This window comes from Poecilia mexicana, unplaced genomic scaffold (genome assembly GCF_051168715.1).
Source record: "Poecilia mexicana isolate PSO_F unplaced genomic scaffold, ASM5116871v1 scaffold_5, whole genome shotgun sequence".
Classification (NCBI taxonomy): domain Eukaryota; kingdom Metazoa; phylum Chordata; class Actinopteri; order Cyprinodontiformes; family Poeciliidae; genus Poecilia; species Poecilia mexicana.
Genome location: NW_028263374.1, coordinates 24,875,642 through 24,896,590, shown reverse-complemented (window position 1 = coordinate 24,896,590; position 20,949 = coordinate 24,875,642). Strand labels below are relative to the sequence as shown.

Below are 20,949 nucleotides of genomic sequence, written 5' to 3'. Positions count from 1 at the left end.
TGAGTGGAGATTAAATTAGGATTTTCACTGCTGCTCTTTTCTCCATCCAAACCAGAATCGCTGCAACCTGAACGCACCACGCACCCTGCAGTCATCAGAGGCGACCTCTGTGAGCCACACCTCCCACAACAATGAGTCACAAGAATCAAAACCTTTTAAATACATTTTTTGTCTTTAATGTATTTACAAGCTTTACTCTGCTCTGTAGGTCGGAAGAAGTATTACAAGCATCTTGTTTTCAGCGACCCTGGCCATTAGCTTTTGAATGCTGAACTTTAGTTCTTTATCACTTTGTTCATCTGCGCAACTTGATAAGTTCTGATTTGCATCACTTCCTAGATGCATATTTTCCCTCTCTTGAGGTGCCCATAACAACGCAGAGTGAGCCAAGGCTGAAGAAAATAACTTCCTGGTAATGACAAGATGACCTTTGACCAACAGAGTTGAGTTCTTGTCTATTCACTCCTTTCTTTCATTTCTGCTTCCCCTTCATCCTAAAATAAAGATGCTTTTTACCCTGTTCTCAACCAGAGTGAAATCCAGGGAGGATATTTATCTCACAATTATTTTGTTATTATAAGTAATTATATTGTTATTTCTGTTGTCGCGTTCTTGTTGTGAGCATCTGCAAATGTTAAATAATTTTCGTATTTGCAGTCCTTAAAAAAATAATAAATTAAGGAGTCCAGAACCTATTTATCTTTAAGTCTCTTCTTAAAAAGTAACAAAAAAAGTAAGTTAAAATTTAAAACAAAAATATTTTCTATGTATGATACAGTATTTAGTGCTTCCACCATTGGAATCCAAACTGAAGATGGCGGTAGGTTTCAGGACTGTACCGCAGGAGGAGGGAAAACAAAACAAAAACAAAGTTCCAGCCGTAAACACGTCGCCCTGTCCGTGCAGCCACTTGAAAAATTTGTTCTGCTGTTAAGGATGCCGTTCCACTACGCCGTGTCCCGGGAGTCGCCCTCGTCAATTATCCTCCGACTCCTCCTCGGCTTCCCGCAGCCAGGTGAAGAATGCGGTGACGGACTTGAGGGCCACGCCCTTCCCGTCCTGCTCGGCAGGGTCTTTGCTCGACTCCCATTTGTAGAAAGCGTCCTCTGAGATGACGTCCTCGTCATACAGACAGTCGAAGAACATCCGGAGAAGGTCTGCAAGAGAGCAGAAACGCTGCCGTCAACCTCCATTCCCTCCCACCTCTTCCCTCCATATCTATGAACGATACATGCTTTATAAAAATATTTTATTTTAATCTTTACGTTAAAACTGCAGTATGGAACTTTTATAAACAATGTGCTTTTTACGACTGTCACTATGTCGTGACAATATAATATGAGACAATCAAAAAAAAAAAAAAAAAAAAAAAGGAGCTTCTCTGCATCCGTCCTGCTGCCATCTGCAGAAATACATCTGCAGTCAGAAACAACCAATCAGAGAAGGAAGTAGGTCAATAATCCCCGTGTTCCTGCTGCTTACATTTCCTTCTTTCTCTTTGCTAAGCTACAGCTAGTCCCCACAGCAGAGCTTGTCATGAATGCTCAGGGACGTTTCCATGGCTACCGATTATAGTGGATAAACACTTTCCCTTTAACAGTAAATTGTTTCTCTGTTATTGACACAGCTGCGGTGCATGCACAAATGATTGACAGTGCTAAGACCCTCCTCCTGGATCTGATTGGTTGTTTCTGACAGCATGGTGCATTTCTCCAGGTGGCTGTAGGACCACAAGGAAAAGGTAGAGCTCAACTTCTTCAATTTGTGATAGTTTTAACAAATATGTAAAAAAAAAACATAAAAAAAACATGCGCATAAAAATTACATACTGCAGCTTGATCCGGAAACATATCAACCAGGTTGCGGCTGCTTTCCTTTCATTAAAGACCATAAGACTGAGGATGTTTTGTTTGTGTTCCTGTTATTCTAAATATTAAGGGCTATTACACATTTTTCATGCCCAAAACTGAAAAAGATGTTGATATTTTAGGAAGTGGTATTTGAAACATAAACTATTTTTTTACTTTCAAGTCTGTACGAGCCCCATTTTGTGCTTTTTGATTTTATAAGGTAAAAGGTAAATAACTGTAAAGCCTAACACTGAAAACTTTATAGTTAAGAGCAGTTTTTATAATATCTATAACATCTGTGTTTAGTACTAACCACCCTCTTAGGTTTTAAGGATTAAAACCATGGCGGTATTTGCTTTGTTTGAGCACTTACTTGGAGGCTGATCGAGGGAAACGATCAGCGCCTGAAGTGCATAAAGTGCTTGCAGCTGTCGCTCAGTGTCTGAGTTAAGGTACTTGAGTAAAACAGGCAACCTCTTCTGGATGATGGCCGTGTCCACACGACAGTTAGGGTTCTCATCTGTGGGCGAAGTGCAAGAGGCAGAGTTGATGCATGGAAAGCTGCTCTGCTTGGAGTTTGGCGCTGCGTACATGCAGACATTAACGAGGATGCGTCTCTTCGTCAAAGTGCTTACCTTTCACTGCTGCTTTACACACAGCCGTCATCAGAGCCCTCAGGAAGGGGGACGAGCTCGCCTGGGACTCATCCAGGTTTGCCTGGTGAGAAGAAGAAAATCAGCTCAGTTAGCTCATGCCACTAACGAAAAGGAAACTAGCTCAGCAGCAACAACAAGAACGCATGTTGGAAAGAATGCTTTAAAAAATAAAAAAAAAATAAAAAACACGTGTTTATATTCGGCTGGCTGACAGCGCTGCCAACTCCATGTTAAACTTTAATGGAAGCATTAGCGTTAGCAGTGCTCTTCAGACTACAAAAAAAAAAGCACTTAAAGGGGATTAAATAACTGAAGTACATGTGTTGGAGTGCGGCTGATGGAATATCACAGCTCTTCTTTAAGTACTTGATAGAAATACAAAAAAAATATATTGACTTGGCTCCTCCATCTGTTTCCATTTCTGGTTTCTTCATCTCAACCTGTGCTTGATCACAAATAGTGTTTGATCTCTTAGTTAAACTTTTCTGAAGTAATTTTGCTGAAGCAACAAATCTTACAGTTAGGTATCTTCAACATGCATCATGACCGGTGTTAATATTTATGCACTGTGTAACATTTTCAAGCCTTTTTTTTTAAAACAAAGTATGTTTTTAAGATGAATAATTTTTAACTAACTGACATCATAAACTGAATTTTTGTCAATATGATTTTGATGTATCGGAAATAATTTGATATAAATGGTAATCAGTGAAGTATGACATTGTATATGTTGTGAATTGGTGTAACATAAATAAACTGAACTGGACTTCTGGGTGATTTTCAAGTGGCGTACCTCTACCCAGTCGAAGATGTGCTCGTCGCTCGCCATGTCCTCCAGGAGGAGCTTCTCTAGCTGCCGACTCAGCTCCTCAGGAGACAAGATCCTTTTGGCCTGCACCTCCTCAGGACTCGAACCTTCAGACTGAAGGAACTGGAGTTTCTGTTTGGAGCAAAATAAAAAGGAGAGTAGAGTGACAAGGATGAGACGGACAGAGGAACATCTGAGCGAATGGAAGTGGCAAAAGACTTAAACCAGTGAAATAAAAAAACAAACAAAAAAAAAAACAAAAAAAAAAAGTTTTCTCAGGTGAAGGATCTGCAGCTCCTCTCTTTTTCCTTCCAAACCTGTTGTGAGATGAAATCCTGGACTTCCTCGCCTTCTGGTAGCAGGTCGGTCCAGTTCAGGCCCGATTCCCTCCACAAAGATCCCACATTCCTATGGCTCTGTCAAAACAAAACACAACATCATCCATTTTTTCTGTCTGGACTGTGTCTTGTTTACTACACTTTACCAAAAATGGATAGTAATTCAATATAGTAGAATTGTAGTAAAACAAACTAAATGCTATGAATGAAAGTGCATATCACAAGGTAAAAACTTGATGGTTTATTGTAGAAAATTGTTCATTATTTTGTTATAACGAAAACATGCTACAAAAATGAGTGCAGGCGACATAAAAAAAAACAAAAAACAAAAAAAACTTGTGCTGCTTACCATTTGTTTGCATAGTATGTGCAGTATTTCAGATATTAAGATCCCAGCTCTTCCAACAGGAAGCAAAGGTTTGCTTAATTCACTATAAACAAACAGAAAGGAGTCATGAAGGTTATGTAAAAAGGTGGAACACAGAGAAAATATGTACTCTCTTTCTGGATAAACATGTGAAACATTCATGCAGGATCACCTGAAGAGCTCTCTCATAGAGAAGCATCCGTCCTTCAGCAAAGGGCTGAGCAGCTCAGCCAGGTACAGCCATATGTGGGGAATGTCGATGGCCATGTCGTCGGCCAGCTCCAACGTGTCTGTAAACCTGAGGAACCACAAACAGCAGCGGAGCTTAGAAACAGAAGGTTCAAACTGAAATTAAGATGGAGAAATACACACTTTTCAGAAACCATCTGAACCATTACGATTAGTTTGGTAATCCCCATTACCAAACTAATCTGCATTAGTTTCTACCAAAATGCTTACTAATCTTCTTGGGGTTTAATTTACAAAATATTGAAATAGTCATACAAAATATGGGATAATTTTAACATGAACTCAATATGTACAAAATAGTAAGGCTTATGTGAGACCTTTTTACAAAAAAACATATGAAGCTGGATTAAAAGAAAAAACAAACAAACAACAGGTTATCAGTGCTCCTAAAAGGAAGTGTGGAATTTAAATCTCTGATGTTTTTATGCATCTTATTCCATTTGTGAACTTTTCTGTCGACAACAGATTTTAGTGCATGCCACAAGTAAAACAAAAATTAACCTTTTCTTCTTGATCTTTTCATAATAATGTATAACTTTATACATGATTTGCTGAAGAAAAATATATTCAGTGCAGTAATTAAGCTAAAACTGTACAAAACAGATACATTTTGGACTTAATATGAAAACACCTTTGTCTATATGTTCTACTCAAAGCTTAAATGGCTTCACCAGGTTCAAATTCACTAATGGAATGTCATTGTCATTGCATTTAAGGCAAAAAAAAAAAAAGTTTATTTTTTTATTTAAAAAGGAATTAATTTTTTTTGTTTATGTGCATCTGTTAATGCATTTCTAATACCATCTAAAAAGGCTTAAGTGGGCTAAAAAGGCTTAAATCTTTTGAATGTGACATTTAATTACTTTTTTTATCCGGTTAATCATCAAAATAATCAATTGCTAAAATAATCATTAGTTGCAGCCCTAATATGTACAAAAATATATTTTTCCTAATTTGCAGACACACTTCTGGTGCAAACTTATGCTGTGCTGGTTTCCTTCTAAAGCCTGAGGCCTGCAGCAGGTGGACTGACCCTCGGTATAGCTGTGCTTTGGGCAGCATTCCCTGCTGCACCAGCTGGAAGAGGAGCTGGCCCATGTGGTCCCGTGTGATCTGACTGCGCTCCAGGGTTGACTCCACCCCGACGCGCACAAAGATGTGCAACTGAGAGCCCAAGTCCAGCTCGTCCACACACTGGACAGCCTCCTGCAGGAAAACGAGATATCATCATCAAAACAAAAATGAGCAGGACAAACAGGACAACTGGAACTGGAGCAGATTACACTGGAATGAACCCCGAGAGCCACAAAATTATTCTAATGATTGCTGGTCAGGACTAAGCCTGAAGGCATACTGGGCTTTGAAGGAAACGTTGACATGAATCTGCAGGAAAACACTCCGTTTAACTAGCAGTGTGTTGAATTCAGAGCTACCTTGTAATCGTTTATGTGCAGAAACTCGTCAATAATGGACTTTGACTTCCGTTCGATCTCCTCCTCTGACCGGGCAGGCCTGTCTGGCTTCTGAACCGCTGGCTCAGGTTTCACTGGAATAAGAGCGACATTCAGATCAATGCTGGGTCTGCTCTGACAAAAGCCACATAGAAACGCACCGGCCACATCTTATTCTAGCAAAACAGAGTCTGTTAGTGAGCCATCTTGTTCAATATGTAACTACACAATGACAAATCAACAATCTGCCGATTTTAATCACATTAGAAAAACACCAGTGATCTCACCAGGTTCCCTGACTTTGCTGCGCTCCGCCTCGGTCTTGTCCTCAGCGACGCTCGGCCTCCGGGGTTCTGCTCCCTCCCGCTCTCTTCGCGGCTCCTCCGGGTTTTGAGTCTCCAGCAGCTCTTTGGAGCTGCCGCCCCTGACGAACGGGCCGGGCCGCGACGACGACGACGGGGCCGAGATCAGCGGCTTTTCGCTGCGTTCTCTGACCGCATTGTTCCGACTGCTGGGAGGTGGAGAAGAAAAGGTCAACAGAGCGGAGGAAAACCAGTAGCTACCAGTTTCAGGTGAGGTCCAGGTGGGTTCTACCTTCCCAGAGTTCTTCTGGAGTCGTAGTCGGGGTTCTGTGGAGGCGTGGTGGAGGGCTGAGGTAAAGGTGTGGACTGCAGTGCAGAGAAACGGTTCAGGCCGGCGGTCCGAGATAGTTCTGATGGTTTGGGAATGAAAGAGAACAGTGACAAAAATCACAATAAAATTGCTTTTTTTCCATCCATTTGTCAAGAAAGACAGGGTTTGTAATCATTTTCCCACAGTGAAATTCAAGCCCTTTTCAAGCATGTTCAAGAAAAGTTTTCAAACTTTTCCAGCACCACATTTTGGAGATTAAAAAAACATAAATGAACAGTTTTAAATAACTATTATATAACATAATTTATGACGTTTAATAATGTTTTGTGGAAATGTTCTACATTATAAAACTGAGAAAAGTAAACTAAAACATAGCAAAATGTTATGTTTTGTAATCTCTCTCACACACACCTGACTGGTCAAACAAAACACATATTTAACAAAAAAAGTCCCCCAATTTCAATCATTTTGTTTAACACACAAAACACAAGACAATCATTGACCCATTGGGGATAATAAACAATTACATTGAAAAAATCCAAACAAATTGTGTTTCTGCTCATATTATATGAATATTAGGTGAGAAAAATGTGCTAATGAAAATATCTGCTTTCAATTAAAATAAGATTTTCCAAATTTAGGCTTTTAATCAAACTTTTATTACAAAACTGTGCAGTTTTGAAATCAAGCACTTTCAAGAACTTTATACAGAAATCAAGCCTTTTCCAAACCCTGAAAAAAACAAACAGCTAATTGTAATTCTAGCATTTTTAAGGATTTCTAGCATTTGTACAATCCCTGTAAATTGAAAATGCATTTAATTTATTTGTTTTTTTAAATTAAACGGAGTTTTGAAATGTTGAGGAAAAGGTTAGATATTCAGAATTTTTCTAGTTCCAGCTAATGTGAAAATAATCATGTTAACCTTAACCACTGGGTCTGACTTGAACTTCATTTCACAACTGAATCAACTTATGCTGCATGTTTAGTTCAATGTTTTAAATCTTGTTCGTTTTTAAGTTGGTTGCCCTCTTACCCGAGTCGCTGGCTTTGGCCCCTCCACTGCTGCCCTTCACCCACGTGACTTGAGCCCGAGGGCCCAGCTGGATCTTCTCATCCATCTGAGGCTGTAAAATCAGTTTTTGTTACATTTACTGTGGGAAAACATCAACAGATTAAAAAAACAAAAAAATTAAAAAGCAATGAGAATGTTCAGCCAGAGATCTAATGATTTAAAAATGAAAATAGTTGAAAACTAACCAAAAGGCCCCCGAGAAAGCATTTAAAAAGCAGAAGTTAAAAAAACAACAACAACAAAAAAAAAAAACAAATGTCCCCATAAAACTTGGAAAACTTGGGAGGTCAAGAGAGGTGCTAATTAGCCCATAAATCCTGGAAATGAAATCAAGAAGTTGTTACAGTCTATGGTCCAAAATTAAATTTTATTTTTGTTTTTGGTCATTCAGTACCCAATCCATCCAGCAGAGGAGGCAACTAAATGCACTGCAGAAGCTAAACCACAATAATGCAGACCAGATGCAGACCAGGGAGCCTTTAAAGATCAGTTCTGTTCCACAAGACATCCTGTTGGTATGGAAACAGTAAATTACATTCTGCCAAAAGAAAAAAAAAACAAAACATGCAGCCCTGAGTGGCAGCGGAGGACAAACGCTTAATGAAGGTGAGACGTGTCGCGACATGACAAACTAAAGGACAGTGCAGAAACAGTTCAACAAAACATCAGCACTGGCTTGTTACCGAGCAGTTGGATACTTTCTTTGTTAATTAGTTTCTCATTTCATAACTTTAAATTTAAAATTTCACTTATGTAGTGTTAATGAATGCATAACAAGAAAATCTTCTGTTGAGTCTAGTGTATAATTTCAAGTCAATTAATAACTTTGCAAAGTTTCTCTTACTTCAATTTCAGAGTAAAAAGAAGAAAAAAAAGTCACTCCAAAAATATTGAAGCATTATTATTTCTATTACAGAGAGAGAGACTATGAGCTGGAAAGACGATTCTCTGCCTGCATAACATTTTTACAGTTTAACATTTTTATACTATAAAAATCTTGCATGGATTATTCATGTATAACATTTTTGGATCTTCTTGTCAGAACCAGAATCAACATCTTCAATAATCTGAGCTGCTGTAGCTTTTTTTGTCGAAGCACACGTCTCAGCTTCACTTCCTGTATTGTCACCTTCCTAAAAAATGGCTACAGTCATTTTTTTACCAAAGGTGATTTATGCAAACCTCTTTATTGCCAACAGATGAGTCAACTCTTGTCAAACTTGCTCAAAGTCCTTTACTCGTCCATCGGCACCTGGATGTAACTTATCGGGCCTCCAATTGGATAATTACTGCAGGGCAATTATCTTTTAGCTGGCAACAAGCTATTTAACCCCAACTGATCCAATGAGTCACTTCACGTTTTTTTATGGTCATGGAAAGATGTTGGTCTGCTTAGGGTCAAATGAGGAGACTGAAGACTTTGGGTAAAGAACTGTCTAATGCAGTGGATTGGGTCTGAACAGCTGTAATTGACAAGCTGTCCCAAAAGATATTTTGATAAACGATAATATTGTCATTTTGAGACCATTTTCAAATAATATATTGATAAGGGCATGATAGTGCAAGTTTGCCTGTTCAAAGACTAATAAATTTTAATTTTGTAAAGAGCACTTAACACTGGAACTGGAAGACATTTTAAATATCCAAAATAAAACCTAACAACCAAAAACTATAAATAAAGTAGAAATAAAAATGGAAATATTTCATTTTAAATATGGAATATCAGAATGGAAACATTAATTATCAGAATGGAAATGATTAAGCTTATTTAAATTTATCATTCGATTAATTGATTAACTGTTTATTAAAACAGGATTAGATGCATGTTTCATGCCAAATAAAAAGTGACATGACTGTTCAGACTGCAGATCAGATGTGCATCCGAATTTAGTACCAGATATGGAAATGGCACAAACTTGATTTTTTTGGGGGTGAAAAGATCAGAATCTGGCCGTTCAGATTGCTGTGTAAAAGCTGAATATGGGTCACATTTGGGCAAAAGAAAGCGGATTTGGGTCGAATCCGCCGGCTGTGTGAACCCAGCCTGTGAGCCTCAGGCGAATGGCTCACCTTGGAGATCTTTGGGATCTTATTGGGGTCGATGGTCCTGCTGTTCTTTGTCATGGGCACAGTGTTCCAGGTTTCCTCTTTGCGGGATTCCCTCTGCTCTCGTGGATCTACGTCACCAAACAAACACGCCACAAACAGGAAGAGAAAATAGAATTTTATCATGAACTCAATGATTCTGTGATATTGTACCTTTTATACAAAGGACATTTGAGACATTTTCCACAGTTACTGTCGCATATGATGAAATATTATAAGTCAGGTGACAGATGGCAGGCAGTGGGGGGGCTTCCTGTCTGCTGCTGGGCACAATGGGATTTCTGCAGGCTGTACGGACAGGAAGTGTGCCTGCATGCCTGCAGGGTTCCCGAGCCGATGTGTGAGTCTAAGCTTTAAAGAGGATTCCGACTACAGGACTGACCCGGCCGTCTCTTGCTGTCTTTGGAGAGCAGCTGCTGGTGAACCTTTCGCTGCTCTTCCTGCTCTTCAATCTTGGCCTCCTTGTGGATCTGCTCGATGGTCTTTGGGCCGGAGTCGGCTCTCCTCGACACCCAGTTGTGCTGTAGAGGAGACGGCACGACATTTAGCTCCAACAAGGCAGCTCAACATCAACGCCACGATTAATACTCTAGAGCTGAAACGATTAATCGGATTAATCGTGACAAATCGACTACTGAAATAATCTTCAACTAATTTAGTAATCAATTAAATGTCAACAGCTGGCGTATGCTCAAAAAAAAAAAAAAGAAAAGGCCATTTTGCTGGAAGAACACAGTTATTAAGCTGTAACACATACATTTTGCATTTAAGATAAATGTCTAATTCACCTGGTTAAAATTCATTCTCTCTCTCTCTCTCTCTCTCTCTGTCTATAAATCATATTAGGCACCTTTTGCATCAAATTATTCATCAGTTAATTGAAAAAACTAAAACAAAAGAACATCTGAATCTTCTGCTGTATTGATGCTAAGTCAAGGAGAAAGGACTGATATGATATCACATCAAAATATTAGTATTTCTTTAGCTGCAGATGCCTCCTTTGCTATAAATATTCTAGCGTACACAAATGGAATGCTTTGTTATTGCATGTTAGGCAAGAAAAAATATATTTTCGTATTAAATTGTTTATTTGCATATTCTAATGCATTTCTAATATTGTATAAAAACGTTAAGTGCTTTAATGAAAAATCTAGGGCTGTTGTAAACGAATATTTTAGTAATCGAGTAATCTATCGATTATTCTTACGATTAATCGAGTAATCGGATAAAAAAAATTTATAAAATGAAATATTGGTAAATCTGGCATAATACCGGTTTTACTATCAGATATCAATATCAGTCCAATTTTTCATATTTGAGCATCCCTAACAGTTGCTTTTTTGTAGTTTAGAAAACTAACCTGTAACGATAATAGCTCACTTTCTAAGTTAACCAGAAGAAAAGTTATAGAAAAATCTGAAATTATATTGAATTTAATAACAAAGAGGCAGGCTCACAAATATGCTTATAAAAAATGTCTACAATCCAGCTTTTAGTTTATGTATTCATCTTCAGTGAGTTTAATAGATTAATTAAACTCACCTTGCCACCTAACCTGTCACGCTTTGGGTTTGAAAATACGGGAAATGCCGCCTGGAGTGGGAGGAGAGGGCGAATGAACGAACGTAAGATGGGGTGGAGGGGAGGAAATAGACCAGCGGACTGACGAACCGTTAGACCGGGGGACGAACACGGGGGGAAGCAATACGGGATATTTACGACACCTTCACTGGTCACACTCAGAAACTCATCTACCAGCCATGTACGATGCGCTCCGCCACCCGTTTCTTCAGACCTGGATATGAAATTTATTGTGCGGTTCGTCGGTAAAGCTACATTTACACGGTAAGCATCAGCTACTCAGCCGCCCGCCCTGTTCAGGCTATCCGCTCACCTCAGCGCTCTTCCCGCCGTTCGCTTTCAACCAGCAGCCCCGGAGGAGAAATGCTGCCGTACTCCAGGCATTCCCCCAGTCATGTTAAGGATGCTTATTGGTTCCCCAAAAACGATAAAAAGTCGGGCATTATCATCAATCAATAAAATCCCCACGGGCCAATCTTGAAGATTGGACTTTATGCCGCTGAGACTTAGCTTTTGTCAACAACTCAGAGGCGGAAGTGAGAGCTCCGCGCAACGCAAATGAAGTCCCGGCCGGAACACGGTGCGCTAACTAATAAAACATAAATTAACGAAGCTTCGAGGCAGGTAAATTTTCCTCGAGGAATTTTAGTAATCGAGGTACTCGAATCATTCGAGGAATCGTTTCAGCCCTAGAAAAATCTAATGAATACAATTTTTTTTAAATCTGATTCATCAATTACTTGTCAGAATAATCAATAGATTAATTGATTCGTAAAATAATCATTAGTTGCATCCCAGATTAAAACCTGTTCAATGGCTGCCCAAAGTAGTAATCTTACTTTCTTAAATCATTAAACTGGTTGATTATCCACAAATCAATCTAAAAAGTTGAAGACTTTTCAGACAAAGAAAGTAAAAGGCTCAAGAGCCATGAATAATAATAAAAAAAAGAAATTCCATGTGTTAAAACAACGAGCAGCCACTGACTAACCAACCTAAACCTGTTACTGTTGTTGAGTTGATATGAACAAGTAAGTGTTAAAGCCCCTTAAAAAAAGAGGATGCTAACATATACAGTATACGCTTTCATTTTTCATAAATTAATTTTGGCTGATGAAGCCATTTTTTCTAGTTACTCTTAATTAATGAAAATATTTCTTATTTTAATCATCTGTCAAGAATTTTGAATGGGAAACTCCCTAAATTAGCTGTCTGAGGACATAAACTGAAGGGTTGGTAGGTTTTCCTCCTTAACTACTTTGTTCCTTCACATAAATTATTTTATTACATTCCATTTGCTTGCTTGTTTAATTTAACTGGCCCCATGATTCAGGGTTTCTTCTCACGATTTTTTTAATGCAGTTACTGCACCACATAACTGGTTTAATCATCTGATGTTGCTCATCTTAAACATGACAGTAGATTTGAGCAGATATGAGCAAAATGTTTTTGCCACTGTGCCTCTGGATAAAAGCCCATCACTATTTTTAAAATACGATTGGGAGACTAATCAGTCTTTCTCGTAAAAGAGTTGAAATTTGACTCTAAATCTGATGGCACACAACAGGTTCAGCACAACATGACCTGAACAGTCAAGATGGCATTCCAATGAGCAAGAAAAGAGAAACAACGAAACAAACCTATGTGGGAAAGAGCGCACCATGAAATCTGAACGAACGTATGAAACTTATCTATGAAACTAAAAATAAAGTACCAGAATGACACACTCACCAATCTTAGGTCTATAACATCCTGGAGCATAAACCGTATCCTAGATGATGTCTTCCGCTCCTTGACAATTTTTTCCATTTGGTTGAAGTACTGATCCATGCGAGGCTGCAGAGGAAAAAAAAACAGTGTTGGGATGGTTTGAAATGAGCTTCTGTTTGATTAGGAAGGTGATGCCAGAAAATAAAATCTTCTATGGATATAATCCCAGGTACTGGATCTGGGTACCGACTGGGGGAGTCCTGAAGAATCAGGATTATGAGTTCCTGATACCTGCTGTTCCTCCCGTGAGAGAGACAGACGCATTTTGCACTGGCCTTTTTTTTTTTTTAAACCCTCGATTATTTTTGGCATGGATCCCAAAACTGATTTACAATTTCTAAAGATTATGTTTGTTTATCAAACCGTTTGTTCTGCTGAGAATACAAGTTTTTTTTTTTTTTTTTTTTTTACTTTTTACAATAATTATAATATTGCAATAAAGCTCCAGCCTCTTGTCATATAATCTGCTCTGGTCAGATATTCGGACTTAAACAAATGTTAGAGTTTTACAATGTGCAAAACAAAGGAGTATTTTCCTTAGATCTCTTTTCTTTAATTTTGGGCTGAATTATTAGCAATCTATATCAAAACAGAGATAAAAAAAAAACAAAACAAAACAAAAAAATATTTTGCAGGAAACCGTCAGGAACAAAATATGAAATTACTGACTTCTGTAGCTGTTTGTGTCTGCTCAAGTTTATCTTTAGAGACAAGCGAAGAAGCTATGAGCCTTTCAGGTGACAGAGTAAGCCTGGACTGGACAGCAGAAACTCCAGCCAAGATTAAATATTTTATCACTTTCAAGAAAAGGAAGAACATTAGAGATTCCAGAAACTGGAACGACACTGGTGACTGAGCGGTAGGGTGTCCTTTTACTGCACTTTAAAACGTATGTATGGCATTTATTTCATTGAATTTTACAAAGGACGTGAACAGGACTAACTTCCTCCCTGTGGCTGTTTTGAAATGACTGATCAGACAGAAAGTCCTGATCAGATCGTCGTCAGCCAACAGCCTTTAGCAAACACCTGGTGGAGCTTATCATACAAACTACTTCTCAGTTCAACGCTCCAAAGAACAGATGCAGAAAGGATAATGTAGGAGCATTGTTGTGGTGACGTGTTGAAGATAGTGTGTCGGAAAGAGTAGGAGCTTCTTAAAGAGACAGAGGCCCAATTTCAAAGCATCTAATTGTGAAGTCACATTTCTTTTAAGTTATCTGATATGTATATAAATATATAATATTTTTATAACAGCTGAAGTTAACAGTTACTTGATTGTGCTATAAAATGGCAGTAAGTGCCTAGAAAATACATAATACTACCTTTTAAAGTACTGACTAGTGTTTAAAAAACCCTCATCACTCAAAGATACAGAAGAATAGTTGTATAAATTAAATAGGAATGACAGAAAAATATTGGCACCATTTACTGACATTTGTCTAATTCATTTTTCTGTAACCTGGAAACACTTTTCAGAAGGAACACTGATGCAGCAAAGCAGGTCTAATTCACATTTAGTTTCCATGCTGTTGTGAAGATAAAGCACATCCCAATGTAAATGGTACCCAACCACTACTGGATCAAATCCTACCACAAACCTCACTTTTACGTCTTTAAAACCTTAGGAGTCCAACATCCAAGCTGCAATAAACACACCAATGGCACATCTCGTCAAAAAGATTATAGGTGGCATAATGCAGTGTAGCTGTTTAAGAGTAAACTAATCCCAAATGAAAAGCTAACCTGACACACAGAGAACAGTGTGTATTTTTGCTCTGTGTCCAACAGAGATGCCAGGCATGTTTATGGGAACACGAGGTGCTTTTTTCCCCCAGTTGTTTAGAACATTTCGGGGCAATTAAAGTCTGTTAAACTGAGTTACTAACCTCCACACTGTAACTTTATAGTATTGCACCGACAAGGGGTTTCAGTCGAACGGTTTAACCCTCAAAGCTAGAGCAATCTAGTATATTTCTTTAAACCTGCCGCTCACCTTGGCCTTTTCAAAGTCCAGGTCCTTCCCAATGGTGGTAAGCAGCCTGCACAGGCACTCTAAAGACTCCTCGTCGTGGTTCTTCAGCAGCTTGACCACGCAGTCATGCATGATGGCTTCGGTCAGCATCTTGAGCTTGAAGAGCTCGCCGATGAACTTGATGTTGCCGATGGAGCGCCGCCTGGCCTTGTCCTTGGCTTCCTCCAGCTCCTCCTGAAGCCGCTCGCGCTCTGTCGCCTGACGCCGAGAAGGACAAACATCAGGCCCCAGTAGCTGGAAGCGGATATAGAAAATGCTAATGAGAAGACAAACCGATGCAGCAGAGTCCAGCTCTTTCTGCTTCCTCTCGAACACCACGTCGTCTGCCTTGTCTTTCTCAAACTCCTTCTGGCAGCGATTTAGCAGCAGTTTGCGAAAGTTTACAGTGGAGTTGGGTTTGTCTGTCATCTGCACTTTGAGCTGCATAGAAACAACAGATAAAAGTCGGATAAGGGAAACCATTTGACTTGGCGTCGCAGCAGCAAATAAGATGCAGTACTCTCCATTCTATTTATTTGATGATAGTTGATTAAACGCATTGCTCACCGTAGCTAGGCACCGACACATTTGTCCATAAGCCACAGAGAAGCTGGGCTCATCAATGGCCTTCTCAAAAACCAGGTCGATGACCCCTTTGAGCCTCTCCTCGGTGTCAATGGTCAGATCGGTGACCTGCTTCATCAGCTGGTTGAACTTTTGTGGCGTTAGCTTGTTCAGGATGCTTCGTACCTTCCTGAAGAGCTCCTGCAGCAAAAAGAAACAAAAATACCCGTAAGGGAAGCTTGAGTTCAGACGTTAATGTAGCTTAGTGTTGAGCATTTCCTTTGTGTTTGAGTTGTTTGTGTTGTTTTGTTTTCCTGCCTGTGTTTTCTGCGCCTCTGGATCCTCTGGAAGGCCCTCCCTCTTCATGCCGGGCTTCCAGGCGTTCTCCGACTTCTTCAGCTGAACATCATCGTTGACAGACAAGTTCACGATGATCTTCCTGGGTGGAGGCCGGCGTGTCCCCATGTTCATCAGCTGTGGATGCAGAAAACACATGGGCAGGGCATTTATTGTACCGTTTATTGTGAAAAATTTGTTATAAGAATTGTGATTTATTGTAATCTATTGTTACAATAAATTACAGTTACTGTTAAAAAAATTGATTAAAATTTTGTTTCCTATTTTCTCCTGTTTTTTTTTTTTCCATAAGAGGAACAATAAATATCAATAAATTAAAAAAATATGATTAAATTAAGCCTGTAAGTCCAGTTAAGTGATTTTAATCACACTTCTTTAAGTATGTGGCATCCTAAAGAAGCTGAACGTTTTTCAAGAACAACATTTTATCCAGTCATCTAAAAAATTAGCAATAGCTTTTTTATGGTCACTTTTATCGTTATTACAATAGTTCTACAAAATATTGTAATAAAATTCTAATTCTACAAAGGCGATCAGTTTTCCTCTTGGTTTGTCGGTTAAAATTCTTGTATAAAAAGTAGAAATCCACATTTTTCTTATGATTTTATCAGCTTTATTTTTCCTTGATAGCAAATTTATATCACTCAAATATATTTACCTGCTATAGCTGCTGGAAGAACATGTTTTCTCACCCGGAGTGTGTGTGATTTTATGAATGGCTATGGTCTGGGTGTGTGTGTGTGTGTGTGTGTGTGTGTGTGTGTGTGTGTGTGTGTGTGTGACTCACAGCCGCTCCTCGTCCTCCAGTCATCTGCCTCCCAAAATCGGCGAAAGCAGGTGTGAAATCGGGACCTCTGGAAATCACCCTGGAGTCCACCGCCCGAGATGGCAACTTGTTTTGGTTCATCTGCGTGACACAAAGCATACACACCGTTACGCATGTGTGCACACGCCAGGCTGAGTTGAACAGCAGGGGGCGCAGTGATCTTCTAACAAATCTGGCAACAGAGCAGAAGGGGCTCAGCATGCCCTGTGTGAGAGAGTGTGTGTGATCCTCTATAGTTGACCTGCTATTAATGATGGGCAGATCAAAGCATCAGCGTTTGATTTATGATCAGCACTTTCTAAACTGATATTAAAATATGCTTGGCATGTTCAGAGAGACAATCAGTACTTTGGAACCAGATGTGGTGGAAGTGAAGAGCAGGGGGAAAAAAAAGAAAAAAGAAAAAAGAAGAGTGGAGTGTGTGGGGGAGAACAAGTCAGACTTTTTGTCGTTCAGCTGTCCACCACTTCCTCTCTGAGCTTTTCCAAAGAAACTCGGCTCTCTCCCTGTGAGAAAAACGAAACTTTGGGACGGCACCAATCAACTGTTCACCGTTCTGTTTGAACAAAGTGGGGGGAGGGGCATGTAATCCTAAAGCTGCCAAGGGTGACATAATAGCAATGTGATTTTAATCAAAACAGCATTTCAACGGGCCATATGCTCCACCCATACATAGACGTGGGTCTGAGAAGCAAGCCAAGCTGCTTCAACTTTGATCAAGATGTTCTGACAAACTAAAACCACGTCCATGTTGTTTCACTGTGAGGCAGCAGAAAATAAATTGGATTCATTTAACAGATCACCCAAAAGTGGAATCAGCACCACAGATTATGCTAATAATTAATTAGTTTATTCTTTATTGCTTCATCTTTAGACACATTTATGACAAAGTCCCAGCACGAGCTTTCATAAGTGATCTTTCCTCCAACTAATAACCTATAATACTGATTAAATAATCATTTCAGATATATTTAAACGGATGAAGCTGCATAATAAAAGACTTGGTTACTTTATTATTAGTGCAGCTGTTGGATAATAATTATCTACGGGAGACCCAGTTACAACATGAATTTCTCACTGACGAGCAATTTTACTTAGCAAAGAGCTTCAGACGAAAAAAGGAAAACGGCAGCAGAAATGACTGATTATGTCAAACCCATTGGAAATCAAGCAGCAGGAAGTCTGACAGTTCTTTGTGTAAATAACGTGAGTGAAAATTTGTGGATGTTTCAACAGAATGTTGAGGTTCATTTAAATAGCACCAAAATAACATCATAAGCAACTGAAACTAATGGTGACATATTGGTTTCTCTTCCATATGAATTAATCAGAATCAATAAAAAAAAAAGAAACAGAGGGACAAATTAGGGCCAACATTTTAATTTCTCAGAGAATTTGAAAAACAATCACCAATAAACTTTTTTTTTTTTAACATTTGCTTTGGCCTTTGAAGCCTTTATTCAACGACAATCTGAACAAATTTGGAAAGATGGAGGAGCGAGAAACAGTTACTAACTAAGCCAAATGGCATCAAAAGAAAAAGGGATTTTCAATACAAATACTACGAGTTACCAGTTACTGACACTTTCTGTGAACAATTAGCCAAAGTGGATGATTGCCAAAGAAGCTGGCTGTATCCAGCAATGGTAATGGAAAGTTGAGTGGAGGAAAAGCTCAATAGGGATCATGTGTCAAACTAAATATGTTCTTTTTAAAGAATGATGATATCTGCGTGACCTTACCTTGTCTAGCACCACATCGCTGATTGGTGGGAGCCCCTCGGGTTTCTGTACGCACTGAGGCATGAACTGGAAGCCCAACAGGAAGTCTCTGCCATACTGTCGCTTCCCACTCGGATCAACGAGGTCTGGAAAACCAAGCAGGTTTGAAACAAAAAAAAAAAAAAAAAAAAAAACTCAACAAGGAAGTCAAACAGTGTCTTTGCTGAAGACTGTCGCGAAAAAATAAGGATTTGTAGAAAATCTTGTCCGCTGAGACTTCTTACCTTCCACATCCTGAGGAGCCCCCGTGGAGTTCTCCTTGTCTCCAGGGGTGGCGCCACCGTCGCTGCTCTCCGTCTCCGAGGTGTGGCCCGCTCCGTTTCTCAGGGGTTCAGACTCCGCCTCGCCGTTCTCCTCAGAAACGCTGGACTTTTCGTCAGCGTCGGGGCTGCTAGCGGGAGCGGGGGCTGAGGGGAAGACTGACGGCAGGGGCCCAGGGCTGCAGCTGAGGGGGGCCAGCTGAAGGGCCTGGTCACCAGCAGGCGAGCCGACAAATTTAGGCTCCTCCTGAGTGGACACCAGATTCAGTCTTCAGATTCAGGTTTTCTCGAATTAAGATTCTGCTTTTCTGCAGTTTCCTCAACATCTTATTAGAGCATAAAATGGAAAAAACTAAAACTAAATTAGGGCTGGGTGATAAATCTATCTTATTGACTAATCAAATTTTTGGTTTTTGGAGATTTAATTTTGGGAAACTGGACAATGCTCTACTTCATAGTGATGTCTGCTTTTCTCAAGGCCGCCATCTTGTTTGACAAGCATGTTTTACTGCTTCTATTTATTTGGACTTTGGATTCAGATCAAATCTAAGACCAGATGTAAGGGCCAGGTTGAGACTTTTTAGTACAAGAATACAGTCAAATCAGTCAAAATAATGCGACCATAAAGACGTAATATTAAAAGAACAAAAGTAGTAATTCTATGAGAAGAAAATTAGCATTTTGTGAAGCAGTACTTTGCTCCAAGTTATACAGATAATACCTAAAAATACTTAATCTTTTAACACTTTAATAGCTGATGATAATAGAAATTATCATCAGATCTATCGAAGATTTTTTCCCTCTTGTCTAATTTTAAGATGTTTTTTCTGGTAGAATTGCATTTTTTTCTGCTAATACTGTGTCTATGTTCTTGACAATTAAGTAAAAGATTCAGCCTGATTCCGAAACTCTGTTATACAACTCACAGAGGGAAAGATTGAAATAAAAGCGACTTTTAGAGGGATTTTTTTTTTTTTTTTTTACTCATTTGTGAATTTTGTTTTGTAGGAAAAAAATAGAAAAATTGGAAATCTGCACTGGCATGAAATTTCTTTTCCCAATTCATATCGCCCAGCCCCATGTTAAATCTGTTTCACATGAATGGAAAAATAATTACTTTTCAACAAAACAGCTGGATGAAAACCACCCACATAAAAATCCAAGCAAAATAGACAGAAACTTGTAGAGTTAATTTGTTTTTTTTTTATTATGTCAAAATTAGTTTGACATATTTATTTTTGAATTTTAAGTTGTCAAAAAATGATAACTGCATGCCGTATACCTTCTGTTAAGACTTGCAGTCACACTGAGGAGGAAAGACCTTATTGGCTAACAAAACACTCCTCAAGTCTTGAGGATTTTCTAACTTCTAAAAAACTTCAGTCTCCAAATGAACCAGAATCGCCTCCACATGCTTCTTTTTGCGTAGCCATTTGTATCACTCTGAAACAGACGGTAAACTGAACCAACTTAGAATCTAAGCCAGTGAGACGTGGTTCAGTTTGGAGCTTTTTGACTTGAAATAAACACTTTACAGAACTTCTCCAAAAGCCTGAAATAAGCAGCTTGAGGCTATTTGTTTCCATTTGATGATGTGACAACAAGCCTTTGGGGCAACACCCTTAAAAAAAAGCACAAACCAATAGCTTAGCAGGACGGTTAAAGATGGCTGATGATGTCGTCTTGCCGTATTTTTTTGGACTTTAACGACCGAATGTCATTTCCGTCTGCCTCCCTTCTCCACATGTGGAAATATTTTTCTCCTGAGCTTTTGCCTACATTGTTTCTTTTCTTTCCCCCTTACCCACTCTGTCCCACTACACTGACACTTTCCACTACAAGAAAACCAAATGCCAACATTTTGTTTAGTCACCAACTGTTCGGTTTCCAACAAACAGACCTCATCGTCCTTGTGAGGTGCATCTCCGGCACAGAACATTTCATTTGGTTTTCTCCAGGTCTTTGGTATAGCAGAAGAAGTCTGATTAACTGCAAGGAAACAAACAAGTATTAATGTGCAAGCAGGTAAATGTAAATATTTCAGTGTGTGACAATGGTTTGTCACGTTTATTTCTGGTGAAAAGCTTCGATATCAGACAAAGATAACCCGAGTTAATTTAAAAAGACAGATTAAAATTATAACCTCATTTATTAAGAGAAAAAGGAAATCAGAAACAACTTCCACATATATGAAAAATTTACTTCAATCACCTCGAGCCACAGAACGCAATTAAGATGTCAGTGTGTGACTCAAACTTTGCCTG

At 39.1% G+C, this 20,949-nt stretch overlaps 1 protein-coding gene across 8 annotated transcripts in view; it reads right to left on the bottom strand.

Moving 5' to 3' along the window:
* Positions 1-160: 160 nt before the first annotated feature.
* The window catches only part of eif4g3a (eukaryotic translation initiation factor 4 gamma, 3a), a 57,111-nt gene continuing 36,322 nt past the window's right edge, over positions 161-20,949 (bottom strand). For 6 of the 8 annotated variants that reach the window (XM_088005780.1, XM_088005783.1, XM_088005777.1 and 3 more), the window contains 23 exons: positions 20,586-20,674; positions 18,650-18,932; positions 18,387-18,511; positions 16,606-16,725; positions 15,780-15,935; positions 15,465-15,662; positions 15,192-15,338; positions 14,880-15,116; positions 12,846-12,950; positions 9,916-10,054; positions 9,498-9,604; positions 7,389-7,479; positions 6,314-6,431; positions 6,007-6,230; positions 5,702-5,814; positions 5,302-5,474; positions 4,192-4,317; positions 4,002-4,083; positions 3,632-3,730; positions 3,300-3,446; positions 2,486-2,567; positions 2,224-2,370; positions 161-1,157 (listed from right to left, as the gene is read on the bottom strand). In XM_088005780.1, the coding sequence (XP_087861906.1) occupies positions 976-1,157; positions 2,224-2,370; positions 2,486-2,567; positions 3,300-3,446; positions 3,632-3,730; positions 4,002-4,083; positions 4,192-4,317; positions 5,302-5,474; positions 5,702-5,814; positions 6,007-6,230; positions 6,314-6,431; positions 7,389-7,479; positions 9,498-9,604; positions 9,916-10,054; positions 12,846-12,950; positions 14,880-15,116; positions 15,192-15,338; positions 15,465-15,662; positions 15,780-15,935; positions 16,606-16,725; positions 18,387-18,511; positions 18,650-18,932; positions 20,586-20,674 (3,290 nt within the window). In that variant the 3' untranslated portion in view covers positions 161-975. The remainder of the gene's footprint in view (positions 1,158-2,223; positions 2,371-2,485; positions 2,568-3,299; positions 3,447-3,631; positions 3,731-4,001; positions 4,084-4,191; positions 4,318-5,301; positions 5,475-5,701; positions 5,815-6,006; positions 6,231-6,313; positions 6,432-7,388; positions 7,480-9,497; positions 9,605-9,915; positions 10,055-12,845; positions 12,951-14,879; positions 15,117-15,191; positions 15,339-15,464; positions 15,663-15,779; positions 15,936-16,605; positions 16,726-18,386; positions 18,512-18,649; positions 18,933-20,585; positions 20,675-20,949) is intronic. The other 2 variants (XM_088005778.1, XM_088005784.1) reach the window with 1 other exon arrangement.